This window comes from Pholcus phalangioides, unplaced genomic scaffold, assembly GCF_987345545.1.
Source record: "Pholcus phalangioides strain wild (caught in Gottingen) unplaced genomic scaffold, Ppha-v1.0 ptg000010l_1, whole genome shotgun sequence".
Classification (NCBI taxonomy): domain Eukaryota; kingdom Metazoa; phylum Arthropoda; class Arachnida; order Araneae; family Pholcidae; genus Pholcus; species Pholcus phalangioides.
In genome coordinates this window covers 34,094,652-34,114,854 of record NW_028301603.1, presented here as the reverse complement: position 1 = coordinate 34,114,854, position 20,203 = coordinate 34,094,652, and the positions used below count along the sequence as shown (strand labels likewise).

At 39.9% G+C, this 20,203-nt stretch overlaps 1 protein-coding gene across 1 annotated transcript in view; it reads left to right on the top strand.

The window, feature by feature from the left end:
* The window catches only part of LOC149081332 (bone morphogenetic protein 1-like), a 265,551-nt gene that overhangs the window by 238,430 nt on the left and 6,918 nt on the right, over nt 1-20,203 (top strand). Inside the window, exons 12-17 of the mRNA XM_089238168.1 lie at nt 7,518-7,637; nt 10,430-10,590; nt 12,869-13,055; nt 18,181-18,306; nt 18,438-18,565; nt 19,987-20,200. Of these exons, the coding sequence (XP_089094294.1) occupies nt 7,518-7,637; nt 10,430-10,590; nt 12,869-13,055; nt 18,181-18,306; nt 18,438-18,565; nt 19,987-20,200 (936 nt within the window). The remainder of the gene's footprint in view (nt 1-7,517; nt 7,638-10,429; nt 10,591-12,868; nt 13,056-18,180; nt 18,307-18,437; nt 18,566-19,986; nt 20,201-20,203) is intronic.

The window sequence follows — 20,203 nt, the reverse complement described above, 5'->3', positions numbered from 1 at the left end:
AGAATAGAAGAAGTGTCGAATAGCTAGTTAATAGTAATTCAGAGGTATTGACCAAGGAAGAATTAATACTTGATCCTGATCCTAAAACTGAATCCTGATCCTGATCCAGACTGATCCTGAAACTGAAGCAGTACCAGATGAAGAAGATCAAGATAAGGAAGTAGAGGACATGGCGGAAGGGCTTCGCAAGTTCAAATAAGCAACAGATTATTTTCATGGCAGATCCCTCTATTTTACGTTCTTCACATGCAGAAAAATTGGCAGAGGAAGCCTTGTCGAACATACTCCAACGTACTTGATGATATGAAGAAGAGAAGTAACGGCAAACAGAAATCTCTCACAATGTTCTTTCAAAAAACATCGCCAACAATCGCTGCACCCTCTTTTACATTCCGTTCTACCCTCTGCGTCACACTGCTCTTCTCATGCCATTCGCGGCCACCTTCGGAACGTAACCCCCGCGAATAAGGGGGACTGTACTTCCTTACTTTTTCTCGAGGAAATATAGTCAGCCTAATCATAACACATATTTAACTTATTTTGTTTATTCAGGTCCTCACACGGGGTTACTAAAGTTTGGCAACTGATAGGAGACTCCGTATCCAGCGGATCAACACGAACATTCCAATAGAACTCCTCACACGAGAATATCGGCGTATTGGAGACGAAATATCCTAAGCAACGGAGTCACTCGGCGACTGGCATGTTAGTCGAATGCGAACATTTCTTGCGCAATCGCATAGCATTCCTTCGTATTTTCGTCATTGAGATTGTACGAAAGATGTCCGGCGCTGAATTTTGTAGCAAGATAAAAACAGTTATATTAAGTATATGTAACTTTTATTTGCTACAGAAATGTTCTCTGAAGCAACTCCGGATTCCTCTCGAATATAGGCGGGGATAGACTTGAAAGTCTGGGGGCATGGTCATTATTGCTTGGGGGAGGGAGGGCACGATGATGATGTTAATTTATATATACACATGTACATAAGATCAGACGACTCCATCTTTGACGCTGGGGGGAAATGCCCCATGCCCCTCCCCCCCCCCGTATCTCCACCCATACTCTCGAATGGAATGTGTGTAAGGGGCCGTTCAAGTATTACGTAAGCAAATTTTTAGCCATTTTTGGCCCCCTCCCCCTGTCAGCAAAATTTCGTCATCAGGTTTGCCCCTCTGAATCCTAACTCATATTTTTATAAAGGGTGGTTGATGACGTAAGCATTATCCAAACCCCCCCCCTCCCCCCTTGTTATCAAAAGTCAGCAAATCAGAAACCCCCCCCATCGATGGTGACGTAATACTTGAATGGCACCTAATGTAAATATAGGTCATGCACAGCATACACGTGCGTGTGGGAGTATATGGAAAAACCTCGTACCCCTTCAAGATAAGCACAGTACATATTTTTTTTCTCTCGGTATGGTAGCAGCATAGTTAGCTCTTAAAAGGAAATAAAGCTTCTTCATGTTATAGAACTAAAACTCCTTCCAAATATTTGATATTTACTACGTGAATTTCACTTACCTTAATTAAGGATTCTTAGCAGTCACTCATCAAGGCTGATAAGCAATAAGCTGATTTATTAACTCAAGGTAAGTCTCTTTTTCTAATTACGTATAATGAAAGGAATCGGATTCCCGTTTGCCGCAACGAATAGTGTACGATGAATATTACTTTCAATGTATGGATCATTTTCGTCTCTATTTATCCTTTGTTTCTACGGAAATAATAGTGTAGGATGACAATTATTTACAATTATAATAAAATATCAACTTCATTGCTGCTAGAATCCCTAAAAATTTGATTTTTTTTTCTCCTATCCCGGTTCATAATGTATAGGGAGCAGGACCGCAACCAGGGGGGGGGGGCAGGCAGGCGGACATTTCCCCGTTCTTTGAGATATTTTTAGTAGCACTGTATGATGGAGAACGGGTGACTCGACTCGTTCAAGTCAACTCAACTCTCAAGTTGAGGCTACTAGTTCAAACTGACTATCCCCGTGTAAGGAGGCCCTTAGTCTATGTCTGAAACCCTTTCCGCAGCATAGTATTAACCACTAAACCACTCTCTCATATAAAATGCCATATCCTCCCCCCTTTAGGTGTTAAACTTTATTCCCATTTTCGGTAAGTGCGAAATAAAGCGAGTATAGATAAAACTGTTCTCCCTCTCCACTGAGTAACCTACTTTAAAAAAAATATCTGGGCTGGTCATTGATGCAATAAGAGGCTTTAAGAGCCGAGATATCTCGTCAGTACCCCTGCAAGGGTTAAGGCTGTCTGTCGGTAACGTCATATTAGGATTAGTATCATCGGCATATATACATGGGATGTTCTTCAGTGTACAATTATTAATTACCCTGCTCAACACCTATTTTATTGCCGAAGATATTTCAGTGATTTTAGGGGGGGGCGCTGTTTCTGAATCTGGCTTTGGTTTTGTCAGATTGGCTCTAGTTTTTGAGATAAAGTGAAAATTAAATTTTAATGTTAATACATAAGCAACATACTAATCACATTAAAACTGTGAATTATAAATCAATAATAATCTTAAAATCAATGGATATTGGCGACTGATATCTGATGATGTCATCATCCTGTTCGATCTTGAGCTTGTCTCTTTAACAAATGGTACTGTTGTTCACTCCACTCTTTCAGGTCCTCTATCCACATTCTTCTTAGTCTTTTTCTCTTCTTTTATCCTCTCATGTATCCTTCTGATATCAGTGTCGTGTCCTCTCCTGCAGACCCTCTTAGGATCTATCCAGCATACTTCCACTTCCTCACCGCAGCATTTCTCATAAGAATGGCGAGATTTTTCCAGTTCTCCTCTTGACTTCTTCGTTGGTGATTTTGTCAGTCGACTTTATTTTTAATATTCTTCTATAGCACCGAACATCAAATGAGTTGATTCTTTCTTTAGATTTCCTTGTTCCTTGTCTAGGCTTTGCTTGTATACAGTAGGACCGGCCAAACATAACATCTAAGGAGCCTCGTTTTTAGTTTCATGCTTAGGTTCCTCCTTAAGAATTCCTTACATTTCCAAAAGGAATCTTCAGCAAGCGGAATTCCCCCTTTTTACTTCCATAGTTCTTCTTCTATCATTTATTGCGTAACTTCCTAGGTTATTGAATTTGTGTGTGTGTCTCTCTCTCTCTCTCTCTCTATCCGCTGTTTCAATGTTTTCAATTTTTCAAAGTAAAATTGCTATTTCATTAAAAATCATCATTTTTGTTTTCCTTGTATTCATTTTGATGTCAAAACCTTTTCCTACTCTGTTAATGGATTCTATTGCTCTATTCATTTCCAACATTTTTGTGATATTGAAGTTTCGCGATTTTGTGACCTGGAATTCCATTATAACGAAGTGATTTCTTTGGTCTCTTGGAGTTCGTTATAACGGGATTCGATTGTAAAACTGATAATGACGGGAATAAAATAGGATTTAAACAAAAAATTAACTTGAAAATTCGACGCAAAAGGTCGTGGCAGCAAGCACACTACATCGAAATATTGAGAGCATGCATTAACTCCAAAACTAGAGCCAATTCGACAAAACCAACACTAGTTTTAAAACTAGCAGCCCAGTATACCCCAATGACATTAAAATTTCTCTAGCACATCTTGAATTTTCTTTTGTAGATACAGCAGTGTTATCCATACAATATTCACGAGATATCATGGGCCAAGTTCGAATCATGGTTGATTCCGGAGATAGAACCATTTTTTTTTCATTCTTTTAATATCAAACGTTTACCTTTACCTAAAAAAGCGTGAAAATGTACACGTAAATATGTACGGGCAGAAATTCATTATATATTAGAAGAGAAATTGATATCAGCATTTATGTTAAAAAAAGCATTTGATCAGGAAAGTCAGTTTTAAAATTTTCCAGTAGACAAAGCTAATATGAATGATATTACACAATTTTTAGTCCCTCTTTTCTGGCTCTCACAGAGAGAAAGAAAGTTTCACTGTTAATATCGATTGGAATAATGTTGTTTCACACACACACACAAATTCTCATTTTTAAAATGACAGTCTCGTCTATATGAACTCAACCGATTTTCTGCAGTTTCAACCAAGTAGGGATAAACGCCGTAAAATTTACATAATTAGTTGCGAGGAAAACTTTACGTGATTCGCGATAGATTGTATGTAGAATAATGGAGGTGAAAAATTTCGTCTAGTTTCCAGAAAAAGTGCGGGGAGTTTCCATTACTGAAAGGCGCCGTAAACGAACTCGCGGCGTCATGAGATGGAATGTCATTTTCGGTATTGTCCCGGTATGCGTCTGAACCAGGTGACGGCATAATGAGGTGTCATCAGCTAACGTGGATTTCAGGACGGTCGATATGAACCACCAAAACAGCAACTTATCACTCGGAAATAGAAACTAGACAAGAACCTTCGAGGATGATGTCGTTCTCTGCTATCTATACAATGTTTTTTAACAGCTGGCTGATGCGAAGATATGTGTATGAATAGCGGAGAGGGATATCATCCCCTCGGATAAGTCGCCATCTGGTGGCATTGTCAGCAATTGTGAGCTTTGGCCCGAGTTAGGTCTGACCGTCCATGTACGGTCCCGTTCAGTGCACAGTGCTCCAAGGAAAGATTGAGATATTCGTTGCTTCTTTAGTCTAATGGTCCCTAGGTCATAGTTGCCTAACCTTTTTTGTCCCATCGCCCCCTTCTTCAGAATTTTTTTTCCTCCATCGTCCCAACGCAATCTAACCCATAGGATCATATGTTAAACCCGTAGCTTCTTCCACCCCTGGAACATTCCATCGCCCACGTTGGGAATCACTGGTCTAGGGCGTTCACCTGGAAAGTGAAAGGACGTGGGTTCGATTCCCCGAAGGGGCAGTTGAATTTTCTCTCTTTCCAAAAATACATCTTCGCATTAGCCAGCTGTTAAAACCCTTTGTAAGAAGAAGGGTATGTCGAGAACCATTGGCAATGATCGTCAGATGTTGGTCGAAGAGAACGACCAGAACCTTTCAGTCTCCAACCCACCCCAGCATGGCCCAAACCACCAGAGTAAACCTCATCCTTAACGGGACAGAGCCTGGGCCTTGTCTGGCACTACAGAGCTTCCAGCCTAAGTCAAATGATCCGCCTTCCTCCTCGATCGTTTTCTTCTTTTTTTTTTTTTTTTTGCAGGTTCAACCACAAATTATTTTTGACATTTTTTTTTCAGGTCAAAGAAATATATTTTTCCTATTTGTTTATTTTTGACGGACCGCGAAATCGTTCAACTATTTTCACCAGCCCGCAAGCGTAAAAAGGGGGTCGGAGAACACTGCCTTGCGTGACTGACAGTTGCCTGATAATGCTCCCCATATAAAAAAGTCTCTCCACAGAGGGTAGGAAATCTTTCACCATGGCACTAACACAACACGAAAATTCAGACGTTACCATTTTCACCTCAAGAAATGGGAAAACAGCTGGCAACACCACTAGAACGCGTGACAATCGTGACTCTGGCAACACAAATACGTAAAAGGACACACATACATACACTCAGAACACTCATTCGGGCATGCACTTATTCGGTAAGAAATTTGCTAGAATATTTACGAGGTTCACGTTCTGTTAAATAGTACAGTGAAACCTCCCTTAACGGACACTACCCGTTAACGGACACGTTTCTGATACCCGGTCCCGTGGAATAGGACTTCAATGAATTTCACTTCCCGTTAGCGGACACTCACGATAGCCACTGTAGTGGTCAAGTGGTCATAGTGACGGACTCGCGTCGCGAGGTCTTGGGTTCGAACCCCACCGTCGCCACTGTGGTGGTCGGATTAAGTTGGTTTTCTGTGGTTCCCAACTTGAAGGCGCGAATGCGAGCCGATCTCCCCTTTTAAAAGTCTCGCCACAGAGAGCAACAGACCTACAAACAGTACAAATGTAATTCAATCATAACACATCACTCACTTCACTTCTGAAATATAGATGGCGGCACTGAAAAATCAAACACAACACTACATACGCACTCAGACTGTTAGGTACACACACAGGTACACTTCCGGCACAACTCACTAGGTAGTAAATTGCCCATAGATGGTGATAGACCTGAGTTGTGTGCTCTGTTGTAAAGAAAGGACACTCTCGATAGCGGATATAAAATCTGGCAAACACTTTTTTTCCAAACTCCTGAATTTTTGTTCATAAATCGAGGATTTATCATATTCAACGGTGATTATGTATAATCCTAAGCTCGTATTGGTAAATATGATAGTCGATCAATTAATTGCTTGATTAACTGAACACAATTATGGTCCAAGATGCTGATTCCGAATGGTATTAGTGGGTTTGTTTGCACATGTTGATGGTAAAAGTAATAAATATAATGCAGTGAAAAATTTAATGAAACTTTCTTTATCTCTATAGAGACGATTGATGATTGCGCATAACCACCGGTGTATCACTTTTACACACAGTAGCATAGGAACCAATTGCGACCGGAGGCAAACGTCGTATGAATGTGAAAGTCGTGTATAAACGAGGTTCTACTGTATATCGTACCTCCCCAATAGCGGACACTCCCCGTTAGCGGACAAAAGCTTTGGCCCCCGTGGGTGTCCGTTATCGAGAGGTTCTACTGTAGTAGTAGGTGTAGTGCGTGATGATTGATGAATGGGTCCACGTGCTAAATTTTTTTTCCCCCAATGAATCATTTTAATTTCTTCAACGTGTTAAAAGAAAATTCCTTCGACAAATTTATATGTTACGGTGAATGCGATGAATGCGGTTATTATGCATGCTTACCAAGCATTTTGATAAGTTTGAAAAATATCTCTAAATTAATCACTTCTACCGGAGATTATGCGTAATATCCAAGCTTCGTGTCGTTGGTAAACATGATAAATCGTACTATATGATATACTATACATGATAATTCATACATGTATTGTATCATTATATCGAGGTACGAACATAAAATTTGTTATCACTATATCGGGGTCCGACTATATTCACCACACATACTAGACTCTTCGGAATTTTTTTTTTTCATTTATATCAAATTCACCAATTACACACTAAGGTATTATGCATAATCACAGATAAAAGTGATAAATTTCGAGTTTTTATAAAATTTACCAACGACACTTGACTATTACGCATATTCTCCGGTAAAAGATTTTTGTTCATAAAATGTTTTCAGTATTTATCAAATTCGCAAACGACGCTTGGGTATTATGCACAATCTCCGTTAAGGCCGGTATTACACTATAAAAGTTTGGTAAAAGTCCTTTTATAAAACTTGAAAAATGCAGCCAATAAGGCCACCGGTTGCATTTTCTAGAATGTAACCAATAACCTTATTGATTAGATTTTTCAAGTTTTATAAAAGGGATTTTATCAAAATTTTATAGTGTAATACCGGCCTAAAAGTGAAAAATTCATCAAACTTACCAAGACGATAGGTAAGTATGGGTAATAACCGATTTATCACATTTACCATATCATATAGTGATCACATAATAACTTCTATTTCATTTTCAGAATTGGACGAATGCAAAGGAGAGCACGGATGTGAACACGAGTGTATGAATACCCTAGGAGGATACCGATGCGAATGTCGTATCGGATACGAACTGCACTCGGATGGCAAGAAGTGCGAAGGTAAACACTGATTTTGACACCCAACACCATTTCAGACAAAGCATTATTTTAAGAAAACTAATTCAATTGATTTCACCCTGATGTACAACATGGGAGATTGATACGGTTATTAACTAACATCACAATAATTAACAAACTAAAAAGGGCCAAATAGGCCTAATTACAACAGACATCTTATTTCGTAAGTGAGTTTGTTTTTTTTTTGTAAGTTTTTTTTTGTTAAGTATCCCTAATTGTAAGTTGATTAGTGCGGCCCATTTCGAAAGCCCCTTCGATCCAATGGGTTAAGAACCCCTGAATTACTAGGAAGAGCCCAAACTCCCTGAAGGAGACCTCCTCAGTAAAGCAAAATATTGCGAAGTCATTCGTAGGAAACAAAAAATTTTTAATTTAATCAATTCCCCCTTAAGTCGTTACATAGCGCTGCCATACATTCAAATAAGAAGTGTTCGAATATAATAGAGTAGTTTTTACAATATGAAAAGGAATTAATTATCGCATATCTCTCATAACAAAGAAAAGTTTCCGAAGTTGTCGTTCCTTAATTAAAGCGCGAGAACGACGAGTTTTAACGTTCACCTTTTGTAGTCGAAAATTCAATTTTAAAATTAATTAATTTCTTAATTAAACCTTCTTCACTGAAGCGGGGGGAAAAAAAGCCCGGATCCTAACACAAGCGTGTAATTACGTCGCAATTATGAGTAGCTTTTAATTAGGAAAAATCATAACTTTCGATACATTTCATATCACTTTCGTTTCTATCTAGCGGCTCGATTTACATTTGTTTTGATTTTTTTTTTTCAATTTCGGAAGTCGGAGTTTAATATGAAGTCGTTATATTAGTTTAACTCGAAATTAATCGATCTCTGAATTTTTTTTAAGGAAAAAATTGAAGTTCAGTCTGAAATGAAAATTCAAAATTTGAAGTTGGAAAAACAAAATGTTTTCTACGTTTCGTTTTCCTAATTAAAAACGATATACACTGCTGACCACCCAAATTGCAACACCAAGAAAGACAAGAGATATCGCAACAATATTTATTTTGTAGACAACATGTTGACCAAGCATCAAATGATTAAATTTATAGACTTCTGTGAAGTGTGGTTCCTGCCAAAATCAGTAGCCAGAGTAGCCGCCATTGTTGGAGATCACCGCTGCCACACGCCTCGGCATTGATTCAAAGAGACTTTGGATGTGTTCTTGGGGTACAGCAGACCAAGCAGCTTCCACGCGTTGCCAAAGTTGATCTGGTGTGGCAGCTGGGGATGTAATCTGGGTCAATCGCTGAGCAACCATGGACCACATGTTTTCTATCCGCGAAAGATCCGGAGAGCGAGCTGGCCAGGGAAGCAATTCAATCTGGCGATTGACGAAGAACCTTTGGACAATGCGTGCCACGTGCGGTCGCGCATTATCCTGTTGAAATATGGCTGTGGGCAAGCCCTGAAGGTAAGGAAGGACAACTGGCTCCAACACCTCGGAGATGTAGCGCTGGCTTTTTAAAGTACCGGCAATGCGTACTAGAGGAGTGCGAGAGTGATATCCAATACCGCCCCATACCATAATACCCGGTGCAGGACCAGTGTGGTGATGCATAACGCAGCTGTTCAGCATCCTCTCTCCACGGTGTCTCCAGACTCGAATCCGACCATCGTGGTGTTGCAGACAGAAGCGTGACTCGTCAGTAAAGACAATTTCATTCCATTGTGCCGTCCACATCCTTCTTCTTTCATCGCACCATTGGCGACGGAGACGTCTGTGTACGTACGTAGAGAGAAATGTATTAACAATACAGTAGTATAATTTTTAATCTTTTTGTTTGTAAAATTGGTTGAAATCCAGACACTTTAACGGTAATGTGAGAGCCAACGTTCCCGAACTGGTGATTTTTTAGACGATTTTAGTGGAAATCGACTACTTTGCTAACTTGTTGCAAATACTGCGGCCAGGCCAAAGTTGTTCTGGTATAAAATTATCAATACAAGCGATGCGATAAATACCTAGGCTGACAATATTTCTTTCATAAAAATGAGGTATATTGCCAAAAATGTTATTCGAGTAACGTTGCCAATTACAGCGGAAAAAAATTGTCAAAGGCTAGGCAGTTAAATTTGCCAGTTACAACAAAAAAAATTGTCATAGACAAAGGAAGTTGCCAGTTACACAGCCAAAACAATTGTCAAAGGCAAGGCAATTATGGCAAGGCTGGCAATTGCCAGTAATGAACGTTTAGAGTCTGAGAATGCTCTGTGAACACAGAACTTTTTGCGACGAAGAAAAAACTCCTATATTGTATAAGGTAGCATTTAATGAATGATGTTATGCTATACACTCGATTTTTTCTATTTAAAAAAAATACGGGATATCGGGATTCAAAAACACGGGAAAATACGGAACATTGTAATAATCGCCAAAAATGGTGCCAAAAAGGCCAAGTTGAAAAGTGTTGCTTAAGTCAGTAAAAAATCTGCAGTGGTGGAAAATGAAGCACAATTGCAAAATTCAGTGAATTAAAATGAACTTGACAACACTTCTAAAAACATAACAAATATGGGAGATGAATATTCTTATTTATAGTCGCAATTATCATAAAATTTATGAGTTGGGAAGATAATTTTAATCCTTTATTTCAGTAAGGTTTTCCAATAAGAAAGTTGGTATCGTTGAAAAAACGGGACATTTTTACAAAAAGTCGGATGACCAAAATTACGTTGAAGTACGAGAATGTCCCGGGAACTACGGGATTTATGGTCACGTCACTGTACTATAATTTTTTTTTTGGTCTGTTTCAGATGCTTGCGGAGGCGTCATCGAGGACGTGAACGGAACCATCATCAGTCCATCTTTCCCTGACCTCTATCCACCTAACAAGAACTGCATTTGGGAGATCATCGCTCCACCGCAATATCGAATCACCTTAAACTTCACACATTTCGATCTCGAAGGAAACAATGTAAGGCAATCTTGATGTGTCTCTTATAAGTATAGGGTGAAGCAAAAAGTCACTGGGCTTTAAAAAAGATTCGTGAAAATTGTACATATTTTTTGCTAGTATGCGGTTCGGTTTGCATCAAAATTCCGCGGAAATAAATTATAACAAAAAAAAAATAGAATTTTGTGGATTATCGACATCTACGTAATATACTACGATGATATTTATATTAGGGTCCTTAGGGAATGTGCGAATAAACATTCCCTAATGAATGTTGGGGCCAGTTGCACGGATTTACAGAACAAGTGCTGCTGAGGGTATTGTGGAGGGGATTGGAAGCTCGCTAATGTGGTTCTGATATTTAAAAAATATAGAAGAGAAGCCGTGTTGAACTACGCTATAGCAATGTGCTGAATTGGATAGAATTTTGGTTAATAGATTAACCAAAACCACAACGGGCTATGGTGAACTGGGAATTCTCTGATTCGATAGGTGTCACAAGTGGAGTTCCTCAAGGAATTGTCCGTGGCCCCCATACTTTTTCCACTTTTTATCGATAAACTCGATCAGGGTATCGATGGGATTGTTAGTGAATTCGCAAGTGACGTGAAGCTAAGAGGGGTAGTCGGGAATCGAAGAAATAGTGTGATGTTCCAGGCAAAGGTGTATATGATTAACCAACATAGGCGAGTTGGACATTAACGAATGGAGCATGCCCTTTAGTGTTGATAAGTGCATGGTCACTCATTTTGGTACGAACAACCAACGTTTTACTTACGGCTTGAATGGTATTACTATCCCGGATGCAACTAGGGTCACCAATTTGGGAATTCTCGTTGACGAGCGACTTAGATTTTCTGAACATTGTTTACATTGGAGGAACACAGGTATCGGGGGATATGATCGAAGTGTTTACATTTTTCAACAAGATGTATAGGATTAACCGTGAATTATTAATACACCGCCAAACAACTGCTTCGACAAAAGGACACCAGTATCGTTTAGTAAGGGACAATTCCAGGTTGTGGTGTCACAGGGAGTCAATAAATGGAATTGTCTACCTCCGGGGCCCGTGAATTTTAACACAATTGGCACGTTTAAAAAGAAGTATGATAGACATAGTGGGATAAATCGGGAAGCCATCCATTCAACCATATTCTTTTTATGCGTAGTGTATTATATACTGTATTATTAATTATTTGTTGTACTTATTTCTTTTGGTGATGTATTGGGTATTTTGGTTATATTTGATGATATTTGACATCCTTATTTTTATGGACATAATTTTTCACCCAAGTTGTTGGGCAATTTGCCTATTGTGGCCTTTGTAATTGTATTCAGTGCGAGCCCGTCTTGCACGAATGGAATTGAATTATTATTCAATTCAATAATTGAATTGACTATTATTGGATATTATTCAATTCAATCAAGCGACCGGGATATTTTTTCCCTTTCAATCATAGGCAATTACGGAGGGACAAAATTACTGTCCTCTTTCAACTTGGAAATATTTACTAAAAGCTTTCCTTCCTTTTTGTTGATACCGTGGCTTAAATTACTACTTATTATGTAGTGCCATCTGTTAACAGAAATTGTAAATAGAGCATAGTTTTTGCAACTAAGCTAGATGTTTATAACATTTTTTGAATTTTTGCCATGCGTTTTCACAAACAAATTTAGATTTGTAAAAAATAAGGTTAAAATTTTAATTCATGCTCTAATATATTTTGATACGTAATTTTTCTTTAAGTTATTACATATGAATATTAAATTTTTCTTAATTGTTGATTGTTTATTCTCAAAAAAAGTTTTATATTGTTACGTCAGTAGAGTCGTGCTATTAATCTAAACATGCTAGGTTGCGTTAGCTCAATGTCGCGGCCGGTGTTCTCGATGAAAGAGTTACCAGGAATATGGACTTTATAGCTGGGTGCCACGGGGATATAAAGATTGAGAAAGCTGCCCTAGACCATAACGGCACGAACTTGACCGTATATGCACTTCATACATATTTTACTTTGAGAAATTTCTAACAAATCGACTCATGCCAGAACGTGTGTTCTGGGTGTATGCGGGGTCCTGGCGTATTTTTATTTTCATATGCCGTTCATATTTTGAATTGAAAATGACAGATGCCTGAATTTTTCTGTTATGTAAGTATCGTAACGGAGGTAGTGGCCTTAACTGCATGTTAACGTGCATTCTCGCGGGAGAATGGATTTCTGGGATACCCTGCGTATGAATGTGTTGCATGGTATGAATGTTTACATTCAATGTATTTTCCCCATGTTAAATACAGCAAGACTGTGAGTACGACAGCGTCGACATCCGCAGCAAGATGGGTGAAAACGAAGTCCGCAAACACGGAGTGTTTTGTGGGTCGAGGCTACCTCCTGTTATCACGTCCGAAGGCAACAACTTGAGGATCGAGTTCAACTCTGACAACTCCGTCCAGAAGAGCGGTTTTGGTGCCCTCTTCTTCACAGGTACCTGTATTTGAATTATAGCTTAATTTTATCGTGAGTCCGTTATCATTCGAACAAATCAAGGCTGGACGAATCTCAAAAAATGTACATGTCTAATCAGGCATGTGACTCAAAATACGTGGGTTGATTTTTTAATAGTGGGAACAGTGCTGTAGCAATGCCGTGAAACCGAGCCAGGTCATGTGGTTTATACCACAAGTATGTGAAATGCCTATCTTCCCTCAGAGCGAATGAACTCGTCCTCCTCTCCGCTTCCATGCCCGTGCGCAGTGACAATAGGAACAGAGCAGTTGTCGACAAGCCGGAATACTGTCGCAATGTTTTCGAAACAAGCGCAGAGGAGCTGGTTATAAACTGAATGTGCTACGGGTCACAATGGATAATGGTGTCACCAAGCACTACTACCACTACACCACACAAGCACGTTAGAATATTTCTAACGTATGAGTACATGTTGGAATGCGCGTATATGTGTAGGGAACCTACAGTGAAGTTTGTTCTTCAGAAACGCTTGTTGTGTGTTAAACCAGTGCTCCTATCTGACTCCTATCTGAGAAGAGAATAATTTCTAATCGATAGTTCACCGCCGGAGTAAATCGAAACAAAAAGTGTGGTACAGGGACAGAAAGTGTCAAAATAGGACCAAAGTATCGACGAATGCATGAACAGTGTAAAGCAAGGGTTGCAGAATAAAAAATGCATTGCTAAAAAAATTATGCATGAAATTGCATCTGAAACTACTGGGTAGGGAGTAAAAACGCATGACATAAAAAATATAAAAACTACGTTAAGAAAAGATGCAATTTTTTACACGATTTCATCTTTATTCTGCAACCCTTGCTTTACACTGTTCATGCATTCGTCGATACTTTGGTCCTATTTTGACACTTTCTGTCCCTGTACCACACTTTTTGTTTCGATTTACTCCGGCGGTGAACTATCGGTTAGAAATTCTACGGAATATAGACTGGGTCACCGCTTCGTACTAGCGGAAGTGATACAAAATTAGAGGCTAGGAGAAGTGCACTCATACTAGTCCGTTGCATTCCAACTATTTTACAATACGCAGCTTTTACATGATAATAGATGAATAGATCCAGTTACAAACTTGGAACAAACATGTAATACTCAAACAGCAAGGAGAAGCAATATACCCACTTCCTCTCTCTCTCTCTCTCTAGTCCGTGGGTAATTATAGAGAAATAAGTGGTGTGTGCGACTATAGCGATCGCATGATACGCAGTTACAGGAGAGAATACAAGACATATACGGGGTGATTATAAAAAAAGTATCCCGACATATGGGCCCCTAACTATCATACCATTCACAGAAACTGAATGAAATTTTGGCATAAGGTATTTTGAGGTATGCGCTCAAGAATGATATGGAAAACAACAGTGTCACTCTAACAGTTACAGTTACAGTGAGAAAATTTCGAAAATATCAAATGGCAACACCAAGTTTTTTGTATTGGAATGCGATCTCCATACTGAAAAACACTAAATAGCGTTGGAATGGCACCTGTAGCACGAAGATCCCGGAGCTAGGCAAGGAAAAAGGACTTTGCCGTGCGCCAGAGCATTACTGTTCGTTTCATTCGTCACACCGTTTCTTCGGCTGAGATCCCAGCCTGATTAGTCCTCCACAAGGTCATGTGGAAAATTTGTGAAACACAATAAAATGCTTTATTTTATGCTGCTTCTCTGTCCTTATTGGTTGTCCTCACTTTTAGCCTATCTACCGCCGGTGATTTTCATGCTACAGTTGCCGTTCGAACGCTATTTAGGGTTTTTCACAATGGAGATCACATTCCAATACAAAAAACTTGGTGTTGCCATTTGATATTTTCGAAATTTTCTCACTGTAACCGTAACTGTTAGAGTGACACTGTTGTTTTCCATATCATTCTTGAGCGCATACCTCAAAATACCTTATGCCAAAATTTCATTCAGTTTCTGTGAATGGGATGATAGTGAGGGGCCCATATGTCAGGATAGTTTTTTTATAATCACCCTGTACGCGTAGGTCTCAAAACAGCACATAGTGAGTAAAGTGAGTAATGGGTTCCAGTTTAGGAATGCAAATGCATCGAAAATATTCGAAGGGAGTTTGGAGATTAATACAGTATATCTTTGATATCTAGTCTGTGCAATATCAAACAGTTATTGTCGTTGATTTTGGCTCTTACTGCGAGTTATTGGTGGGGGACTATATATGGTACATGTAATATGTATATATCTTACTTGGGAAAAAGACATTAATTATATACTATTATATAATTCATGTCTTTTTCCAAGGAAGATATCGAGTCGTCGTAGGATATATGTAGGTTTTGTTCTAGAAGCCCTGATGGGAGTTCTGGCTTGGATCGACAGAATTTGCGATCGGATGATTAATTTCTTCTAAACCTTTTTTAGTTTGGGATCGATCTTTGGGAAGTGGTGTGAATTCGTGTACTAACAGCTTGTTAAGTAGTGAAGCGAAAGGGTGCTGTGGTGGTCGAGTGGCCAGCATGACGGACTCGTATCGTCGCCACAGGGTTGATCGGCAGAAACTGGTTTTTTGTGACTCCCAACTTCGAGGCGCGAATGCGAGCCTATCTCCCCGGTGAAAGGCTTGCCACAGAAAGCAACGGGTCCACAACTGTACAAATATTTAATATCCACAACATTTCACTCTTTTTAATTTTAATTATACATAGGCAGCACACACAACACTAGACACGCGCTCAGAATGTTAGGTATACAAACTTACACTCAATCGGTAGTAAATTGCTCATGGCGATAGATCAGAGTCGTGCTCGGTTTGAAAGGAAATTAAGCAAGAGGCTTGGGGTGCGTCTGCGTTTCCTTTCCGAACAATAGCAAATTGAGTAAGAGCCTTCACAGAGGGACGCGAAAATGTGTCAGGCAATAGATCGCTCTCTTCGCACCATACAGTGATTAGGTGGTGTCAGCGGTATCCAAAGGCTTCCACATCGCTGGGAACACGCTGTACACAAAGTGAAGGTAACATCGAAGGCCTTTAAAACTTAGAACCTTGTATGTATACTGCATATCTAGAAAATAAATAGTTGCCACTACTTAAAAAATCAATCTATGTATTATTTCTGTGTATTTCCTCACTTCAAAAATTTAAAAAAAATAATAACTTATTTACATATAAAAAATAAAATGTTGAAAGAAATGCAATTCAATAAAAAAATCTAAAATCAGTTTCGAACCACCAAGGCCGTAGTGAGAGTCGCCCCCCCCCCCCCAGAAATGTAAAAAAATTATTTTTATGGTATTAGCATGGTTAAATCAATTTTTCCTCCCTAATTTTTGTTTCCTCACCCACTAAATTCTAGCCGTCGTCCCCTCCGAAATTAATTTTGTCACTCATACTGTCAATCACTTGGTCACGTATACGGTCAATCACTTGGTCACTTACTTTGTCAATCATACAGTGTATCACTCGGTCGGTCATCCGGTCAATTACTTGGACAATCATACAGTGTATCACTCGGTCGGTCATGTGGTCAATCACTTGGTCAATCATACAGTGTATCACTCCGTCGGTCATGTGGTCAATCATACAGTGTATCACTCGGTCGGTCATGTGGTCAATCATACAGTGTATCACTCGGTCACTCCTGCGGTCAATCACCTGGTCACAGATACGATCAATCACTCACTTGGAAATTCATACAGTGTATCGCTCGTGGTCGCTCATGCGGTCAATCACTTGGGCATTCACTTGGTCTGGTCACTCATAAAATGAGTCACTCGGTTACTCATGTAGCCCTGCAAATCACCCAATTTAATTTTCTACCCTGTTTGCGTTGCGAAAGAAGTCATTATTGCTCTTCACGTGGGTCAGTCTTAATAGCATCATAGGTCCGAAGCGATTTTTCTGAGGATACTTTCCCCTCTTCCTGAATAGAAATACGTACAAATCAGCCAGTTTACATACTTTAAATTGTAACTAGATTTGATTATCATTAGACCCCCATGCAATAAAAGTGCACATAATCATTTCTGATTTACAAAACGGGACTGGGCTTGGGCAGATGACTCCCTCATAGGGAGAACTGATAGGGCTTCATCTTGGAAAGGGGGGGAGCCGAGATGAATCCCATTATTATTACTGGGTGTGTACTAAACTGATGGCTAGAACTCATAGAACTCTCCTAAACAATCAACTTTTACCATGCAATGGCTGCGATACAGATGTCACATCGGCGACACCAGTATCGCAGATGGAATGGAAGATTCCTGGCATTTTGCCAGCGTCGTTTAGCCAGAAAGTCTGCAGCTGCGACGTTCAAGCTAGTCCTCCACTACATCAAGTATTGCCTTATTCGGTTTATCATTCTCACGCTCTTTGCTCGACCAGTCTTTGGGCGACGAACGAGACCGTCTCCACGAGTTGCCTCTGCAAGTGTTGCCTGTAGTCTGATCGGGTACCGCCCTGTTTGGAAATCGCTCCCTCCTGGTGAATTCTTACCGCTTCTATGGCATTGCCGTTTTCAGTCCCGTAAATAAGGTGCATGACGGCCTTCTCCACATTCGAATATTGCTGCATCTCTGCCGACAAATAGCAACTGAATGACGGGTTCTGTGAAAGACTATGTTTCATCCACTCCAGAGGAAAGCGCCCTCTCGCGGCCCGCTGCTTACTTTGCGACCCTACATTGTATACGAAAGTTGTTTGTTTTGGCGAGTTCTATCACCCTTTACAATTTAGTTACACCCTGCATATTTACTATAGAGAAAGGCCCTGGGAAAATTCTGGTTTGGGGGCCTGCCCAATCGCATGATTTGAAGTCCATGGCCCACACTCAAAGTACAAAGTACTCAAAGTACCTTATATTAGTGCAGTAAAGATATATAACCATACACAAACTGTATGTTTATATATTGGCTGCTTAACGAATTCTGTGGAATTTCAAGTATGTGGTATAAGAACACTTGTATCGCTGTTGATGAAAAAATGCATGGCCAACAAAAGTCCGAACCGACATGCCCAAAATACGAACCTAAGTTCTTACAATTCCCGGCCATGTCAGGAAATAGTTTTGTCCAGCCTTGATATAAATCTATTCCGTTCTGCGTGTAATCTGACCAATCTGTACTCTTTCCAGACAAAGACGAATGTGCAACGAACAACGGAGGATGCCAGCACATCTGCAAGAACACCATAGGCAGTTACGCCTGTTCCTGCCACAACGGGTTCGTTCTGCACGAGAATATGCACGACTGCAAAGAAGGTGAGCGTCCTCAGCAATCAGAACAAACTCAGGACTGAAACCGAAGATTTGAGTCTCGAGTACTTGGCGAGTTTTGATTACGTTATCTATAATCAGGTTCAATAGCTTTTTTTTTTTCTGGTTCTATTTAGGAAGCTGTACGCACCAGATCACGAGTCCCTTGGGTGAAATAAGCAGTCCGAATTATCCAGACTACTACCCTAGCAGGAAAGATTGCGCTTGGCTGTTTACCACGACACCTGGACACAGAATAAAACTGGTAACAGCAGCGCTCGCATTTTATCATCATTATACAGGGTGTCCAGGGCTAAAGGTATCCAAAAGTAACGGTATATAGTGCGAGTACTACTCATGATTACCCATAAATTCAAGTGCCATTGAAAAAATCAACTCTTCGTGTTTATTTCTAGGTCAACGTGAGCCCCATAAGTGTCTCTGCAGTTGTAGCATTCCACGTGTTATTGAATCAACTACTACAGACGCTGTATCCAATCATGATGGGAAGCTACGCATTTTACTTAGTCCATATCCCGCATTTAACACGTGTCACTGATTAATTTCAGCTAGCCTAAGCACGCACTGAACTTTATGTTACGTCACTACTGTTACGCTACGACTAAACTGTATATATACACCTCATGAACATTCTTCTGAGGAACTGCTAACGAATTTGGGTATGTGGGAATGAATGGTTCGTGTATGTGTTGCGTTTCGTCACGTCAAGCTTCTTTTTTCTGAAGAATGCCTGCTGTGTGTGCGCGTGTGTGCGTGCAAGAAGTGGTGCCATCTGTCTTCCGAATTCGGAAATGAACAAATCAGCAACTCTTTACCTGTATTTTACTTGCATCACTTACTATGCGTGAATTTTAACCACTTCACGATCAAGGACGTAATATTTTTTTCCACATATGATGTATCCTTCCACTATATACATGTAAGAGGAGAAAAAGATTAAATAGGGTGAGGGTGGAAAAAATAAAATTCTACTTCGCGTTCCTACTCCCTCTCATCTTATTATACTGTTTCCTTTCATTTGTTTTTTTTTCACTTTCTTTTTCATCCATTTTTTTTCCCTTCTCCTTTTCTTTTTTCTAACATGTGGTTATGTTAGGAGAAAGTTACCATATTTATCGCCGATTCACAAATATAGATCATCTGAATGTCTTGCCAATAGCTTGTAAGCGAAGGTGTTAAATGTATTTGTACCTTGAAGTTGAAAAACTACAGAAAACAAACTTCAATCGATCTCAGCATCCCTATGCTGATAGTCAGCACAAACTGGCTGCGAAAAAGCGTCTCGAAGCAGCTGTCGACATTGCTCATGCATGACTTTGGTGGAAAACTTGGATGCGTGAAAAACTAGAAGTAATCAGGGGCGTCGGAAGTGTTTTCTACCTGTTAGTGCTTGTCGTGAGCTTTATGTGAGGAAATTTCGTTTCTGGGTGCTCTGGTCCGTGCTACAAAACACTGTGGGTGCTCGAGCACTCACTGCATCCCCGGCTCCGACTTCGTCACTGGAAACAAACCCCTTATCGACGATGCAGCATTTTCATAACTAAGCAAATGTGGTTCCTTGTTTCAGACATTACTTTTGGATACTTTTAGCTTGGGTACGGAAAAATAATTTATTTTATACTGTATTTTCTATACCCTCCATATGCTTCAATGTTTTTTATTCAGGTTTTCAACGAATTCGAGCTCGAACCACATCAGGAATGTGCCTACGATAGAATCGCTCTGTATGACGGTGATTCAAACGAAGCACCTACGCTTGGTAAGTTCTGCGGTGGCAAAGTTCCTCACCCGATCCTGGGATCTGGTAACAGGATGTACATGATGTTCAAGTCGGACGCGTCCGTTCAGCGTAAGGGCTTCAAAGCCACTCACACGACAGGTA